This window comes from Daphnia magna, linkage group LG7 (assembly GCF_020631705.1).
Source record: "Daphnia magna isolate NIES linkage group LG7, ASM2063170v1.1, whole genome shotgun sequence".
NCBI lineage: Eukaryota > Metazoa > Arthropoda > Branchiopoda > Diplostraca > Daphniidae > Daphnia > Daphnia magna.
Window position 1 is genome coordinate 9,320,083 of NC_059188.1, and position 6,000 is coordinate 9,326,082.

General features: G+C 41.6%; 1 protein-coding gene and 2 pseudogenes across 1 annotated transcript; 2 read left to right on the top strand and 1 right to left on the bottom strand.

Moving 5' to 3' along the window:
- Positions 1–661: 661 nt before the first annotated feature.
- LOC123474254 (lysoplasmalogenase-like protein TMEM86A) lies at positions 662–1,601 on the bottom strand. The gene is made up of 3 exons (XM_045176184.1): positions 1,408–1,601; positions 1,177–1,292; positions 662–1,074 (listed from the first exon to the last, which is right to left on the bottom strand). The coding sequence occupies exons 1-3, from the start codon at positions 1,508–1,510 to the stop codon at positions 949–951; spliced, it is 345 nt and encodes a 114-aa protein (XP_045032119.1). The 5' UTR covers positions 1,511–1,601; the 3' UTR covers positions 662–948.
- Positions 1,602–2,823: 1,222 nt separating this feature from the next.
- LOC116926965 lies at positions 2,824–4,504 on the top strand (annotated as a pseudogene).
- A 163-nt stretch (positions 4,505–4,667) lies between these two features.
- Positions 4,668–6,000, top strand: LOC123474675 (annotated as a pseudogene).

A 6,000-nucleotide genomic window follows, 5' to 3' on the forward strand; every position in this document is an offset into this window, starting at 1 on the left:
TGTTTTGACACAGAGAGTAGAGACGCGTGGATCCACGGCGCAATAGCACTATTTGACACTAGAGCGCCGTGGACTCCACGGTGCAATAGCACTATTTGACACTAGAGCGCCGTGGACTCAACGGTGCAATAGGCGCGACCCATATCAAATTCTTCTGCTCGCACTATTGCACCTTCACAGGATTTAAAGGAAAAGCACGAATTGCCTTCTGTTACATATAGATGTTTTGATCCAAGAATCGTTGACAAAGACGCATCGCCGAATCCAATAGAAAGGAGTTTCACGAACTCGAGTTTGAAAGAGTCGCTTCTCAAAGCCTTTAAGAAGTTAGAGGGCCGTTTCTGTTTCATTCCGAGAGTTGTGTAGCTTGTGTGACGTTCGGAGTTGCCAACATTTGTATTCCGGCTTGTATTCCGGCTTGTATTCCGGGTAGGGATTGTAGGTTTGCTGGTAATAGGGAGTTTGGCATGAAACCACGGCCATGAAAGCAACAATGATAAAGACCTGTAACAGAAAATGTAATTCATTTTAGTCCGGGTTAAGGAAATTTTAACGCAAAAGTGGAATAGTACCTGCATGTTGTTGTAGATGATTTTGCTGGACAACTGACTGATAGTGATGAATTCACAGTGACGGTGTTATATAGTCCGACGTGAAACTCATTCCATTCCTTTTCATAAGTGGGCACATACTGTGTAACCGCTAGTACTGGCGGTTCTAACTTCAATTTCTATCAAACCCAAATCATCCAAAAATAAAAATTGTGCTAATTTCACTTTTGGCTTTGTTAGAAATCAGCTCGTCTGTCGGTTTCCTCTTGAGGTGTGGTGCCACAAGTCATTGGGAAGCAATTTCTCATTCTTTCTTTTGTCTGCAGAATTTTCATTTCAACACCTCGGCATATTTCAAGTCTACTTTGAACGTTATAATCATCTCACCGTGATCTGATTATGAACACGTCCGACAAGGACATGGAATGGGCGAATAATACATATGTAAACCGATGATTGCGTCCGAAATGACGAAGAATAAACCACCGACGCAAGAGCAAAGTTTCGTCCAAGTCCACAGCTCCTAACAGGTAAACAAAAAAAATCGATTATTAACAAAATTTGAAAGCCGACGCCCTTCCTATTCCGTCCGCTTTATCGATCCCGGAGCATCCGTTGTCATTACCTCAAAGAAGTGGACACGGGCTGTGGCCCTCCAAGCCATTGTCACGAGCAGTGCCGTGTAAATAGGGACAGTCATTTTGTAAATCAGTGCTTGTTGCGGCAGCCACATAGACAGACCTGATTGAAAACGATACAGCTGTTATCACTCACGCTATTTGTTATTTCCGTGAAATGACTTCTTCATGAATATCTAATCATTTTTTCTCCCTTTTTTTAAGAAATTCAAAAGTACTGAGCATTGATGCGATGTACATCGGAATGCTTAGCGGGATGTTGAGCGGTTTGAATCCGAAAGCTGAAATGAAAAACATGTGACCGATACCGAACGCTACCATTCCGTGAAGGAAAAATTCACGCCAAACGAGTAAACAGTCACCGATGCAGGAGAAAATCAGGCCGATCAAAATGCGTCGTGAAAATGTGTACAGTATCCTGCACAAAAATCCGAACACCGATTTAATTTTTTAAAGCCACCTATTGGCAGGGTAAAGGGTTTTTTGTTTGTTTTTCTTTAAGAGTGAGGGTAGACGGGGTGATGGACACATAGGGCAGGGTTGGGTAAGTCTAGACAGTTTTTTAATGCCTTAAGGTATTACGCTTTAAGGCAAGTAACAGGTCGGGACATTTTTGCAACCCCCAGGGTAGTGTGTTTTTTTTAAACGACAGTTGGAAATGTTGGACTTAGGCTGTGTAATACTCCTTACCCAAATAAATTATAAAGCTGCCTGTGCACAATTATTTCGATACCGATGGCATATGTGTAGAGCCTCTGATTGCGACGCCGTAGATCAGTGTTCGAATCCCAAAAAGGGTTTGTAAAATATATGGTATCATTATAATATTCTTTATTCGAATTTGCTGGGAATATTAATTTCTCTAGAACGAAGGAGATTATTATTTTTAAAATTATTTAATAAACAAAAAAAGCATAGATTGCTCGATGAAAATTTATTTTATATGTGAACGAGAATTTCTCGTAAGTTAACAATATTAACTCATCACCTCATCTAGAATCGAACACCGATCTCCAGCACCACATTCAGAAACGCTACACCTACGCCATTGACAGCGACATAAACATTTACAGGCAGCTGGAACATAAGCTTAATTGTTTCGGTAAGCAACATTACCATGCCCAAGCCCTAAATTTCCAACTGTCGTTTTAAAAAACACACCACCCTGGGGGTTGCAAAAATGTCCCGACCTGTAACTTGCCTTAAAGCGTAATACCTTAAGGCATACCCTACCCTACCCTGTCGTGTCCATCACCCCGTCTACCCTCCCCCTTAAAGAAAAACAAACAAAAAACCCATTACCCCGCCAATAGGTGGCTTTAAAAAATTAAATCGGTGTTCGGATTTTTGTGCAGGATACTGTACATATGTCCTCATTTTGGAACACACAACTCTCGTGCCAAAAAGGGCCGAAGACTCAATCAACATGTGATGCCCAATTATTGTCCTGTGCAAATTCGATTTTCGTACAATCCGGATGAGTCAGTGAAGAAGTTTAAGATCACAAAGCTGGAGCTCTTCACCATACTCACCCTGTTTCTGAGGCACACCTGCACACATACGCCAGAAAGAAGTAAATTAAATGTGATCGCATATTCACTTCTTAAACTAACCCAACACGTTCATGCAGGCACATGACTACAGAGGCTTTCGATTTCGCAAAAAGTGCGCTGGTCGCTGGTGGTCAACCGACCAAAGTTCGAAAACTGCTGCTCGATAAATTTGGATCACATCTTATTAGCAAAGACATCATCAACCTTAAGCAGACATTGACTGGTAAGCCTATTGTTTAAAAAATGTTATTGGATGGATCAATTAACGTAGTTGTCGAATCTTACAGGGAAGTCGGATGACGACTGGAAAGATGTCGTAGGGATTCTTTCAAATCTGAAAAATGACGAGAATAACGTCATTAAAGTTCTTCATGATTCCGACGAAGAAGTGGCAGCTATATTTGTCCAGCTAGGCAAGCAGCGCAGACTATACAACAAATATGGAGCAGTGCTGGAGTTAGATGGAACTTACAACACTAACAAAAGTGGGTTTGCGCTGTACCATCTAATGATCGAAGACAACAACGGCGTTAGTCAGCCGGTGGCCATGTTCTTTAGCCGGGATGAGACTACTGAGGCGATTACGGAATGCCTGAAAATATTTTCAGATGTAAGTTTTGTTACAATAAAATATAAAATAATACTAAATCTTTCATTACCACAGAACAACGAAGTGGCCATCACTAAAGTAACATTTACTGACAAAGATTGCGCAGAGATCGCCGCCCTGGGAAAAACATTCACGAAAGCTGTCCATCTTCTTTGCCAGTTCCATGCGTTGAAGGCCGTGGACTTCCATCTTACAAGAACGAAGAACGGAGAAATTGAAAGAGAAAAGCACCATGAGATACGCCAAAATTTCCGTGCTGCAATGTACGCAGAAACTCCGGATGCATACGATAAAGCTAAAGCGTACCTAATTGGACCTGGTAAAGAGATAGTTTACTTTCACATATTTGTTTACACGTTAAAAATATTTTTCTTACTTACTTGATGAAGGATTGGGAAGCCTTGGTGAATATTTTGCCGATAATTGGTTTAATATCGAGGATAAGTGGACCAATTTGGGACGAAGAAATTTACCAACCTTTGGAAATAACACGACGAATCGTATTGAACGGTAAAAATATCAGTTACTTGCATCAATAAGGTTAAAATAATATTATTTTAAAATTCCTAGATTTCATCATACCATCAAAGACGTGCTGCAGAAGACAAAGAGATTATCTGAAGTTATCTAGACCCTGGTTAACGTGACTTTACTTCGTTTAAGTGACAGGGAGCTGAAACAAAAGATACGTGAGGTTCGATTTTCAACACAGTCGAAGCCTGAACTCATCCGAAAATTGGCTGAATCCATTTCTCCTTTCGCGTGGAATCTGTTGGAAAACGAAATCAAGATAATGAGGAAAAACTATCATTTCATCCTAGACAATGTAAGTCAGATTACATTTAATTAATCATGAAGGTACTATAAAATGAAACACGTTTTACTTCTCTAGGATTATTTGACGTACACCATAACGTCAAGGAATACTAATTACAAGTTGAAAAAGACTTGTCCAGTTGCAGCTGTCACTTTTATTCAGCATTTGGACTCCCGTGTCGCCACATCATATATTTCCATTTCAAGGACAATCTCGAAATTCCGTCCGGATCTTATGCAGAACACTGGAGGAATGAGTGCTTGGAGGTAACTATAGAAGTCAATGAACCAAATATTGTTTATATTAATAATAACGTTCTGATGGTATTAGAATGAGGCAGTAGTTTCCGCCAATGTGTCGTCACCTACCGGAATCCACAAGAAGAAAAAAGCCAGATTACCACGAACTGAGAGGGACCAGTACAACCTCGCTACCAATCTCTTCCGCAAATTGGCCGAAACAATTAGTTCCATGACCATACCCGATTTTCAGGAGAAGATGAGACTGTTTCACGACATACATGCCCTGATCAAGGCTGATAAACCAATCCAGTTGGTCCAATCCAGTCAAGAGGATAAAAAGGAAGAAGGTAGTGCTGATCTTCATGATTAACCTCCCACTACTGATGCGAGTACTGATTTATCTGAAACAAATGTAAAGGTAACACTTTATTGTTAAATGTGATTTATTTACATGATTTTGTATTAAAATACTTGTAGATCTCGTCTTGGGCAGCCCTTCACCTGCCGGTTGCGCCAAGAAAACGGGGCAGGCCAAAGGAAAACAAGGGCTACTTCAACTCCTACCACAAGCAGGCCAAAAAAAAGAGGCTGGAAAGCAACGACTTGGACAATCGATTGGAAGAAGAAGCTTCAATCCTTAACGAGGAAGCCGAGGCCATTGCAAGAGAGCAAGACACATGCAATATGGGGGTTCTCATCCCTTCTTCACCCGCTGATAATCCGCCTGCCGACGAAAGTTGCGAAGTAGTATCTTCCGCTTCTGGTTCACCCAACAATGATTTGTCTGACGACGAAATGTGCATAGTGGATGCAGCTACAATTGATGATCTGTCTGTCGAGGTAACAAATTTAAATAGGAAAGTTTTTAAAATTCATGTTACTAATTTTCTCGTTACCTATTGATAGCTTCTACCAGCTGATAGTACTGGCAAAACACGTAGAAACCGTATCAAAGAGCCACATCTCTTCTTGGATAAAGCCCAGGTAATAACAAAGAACAACTACCTAAATACGGGCGACATCAACATTGCCCAAGTAATCCTGAAAAAACTTCATCCAACGATCGGAGGGTTGTATTGCTCCACAATGGGAGCGGCACTAGAGTTTCCTCCCGCGCAGGGCGACCGATGGCTGCAGATAATCCACAACGGGTCAAACCATTGGGTGTGTGTCGCAAAAGGTTTTACACAACCTAACCATGTCCTGGTGTACGACAGTATGCCGAGCAAGCCATGGAAAAATGACCACATCCTGAGCTGCATGTCGAGTCTCCTTTGCACGCCTGATGAGAAAATGACATACATTATTAAATCTTGTCAGCGCCAAAGTAACGGATTTGATTGCGGAGTCTTCTCCATTGCTTTTGCCACCAGTTTGGTAAATGGAGAAGACCCCGCAACCAGACTTTACGACCCAAAGAAGTTACGTGCACACCTGATAAACTGTATGGCTTCGGGAACACTAACGCCGTTCCCATCAGATCCAATCCGGCCCAAGAGGTCGAAGGAGATTGTAGAAGAAGAACAAGTATTTTGCACTTGTCGCCGAACAGGGTGGGAGGGAAAGGGGTTGGTTCTCATCGGATGTGA

Excerpts from the sequence above, each read along its gene's own strand:
- LOC123474254 (XM_045176184.1), bottom strand. The coding sequence starts at position 1,510 with ATGGTAGCGTTCGGTATCGGTCACATGTTTTTCATTTCAGCTTTCGGA. Across the intron at positions 1,293-1,407 it reads GTACATCGCATCAATGCTCA|GTCTGTCTATGTGGCTGCCG; the intron begins GTACTTTTGAAT and ends GTTTTCAATCAG. Across the intron at positions 1,075-1,176 it reads CCCGTGTCCACTTCTTTGAG|GAGCTGTGGACTTGGACGAA; the intron begins GTAATGACAACG and ends TTTACCTGTTAG.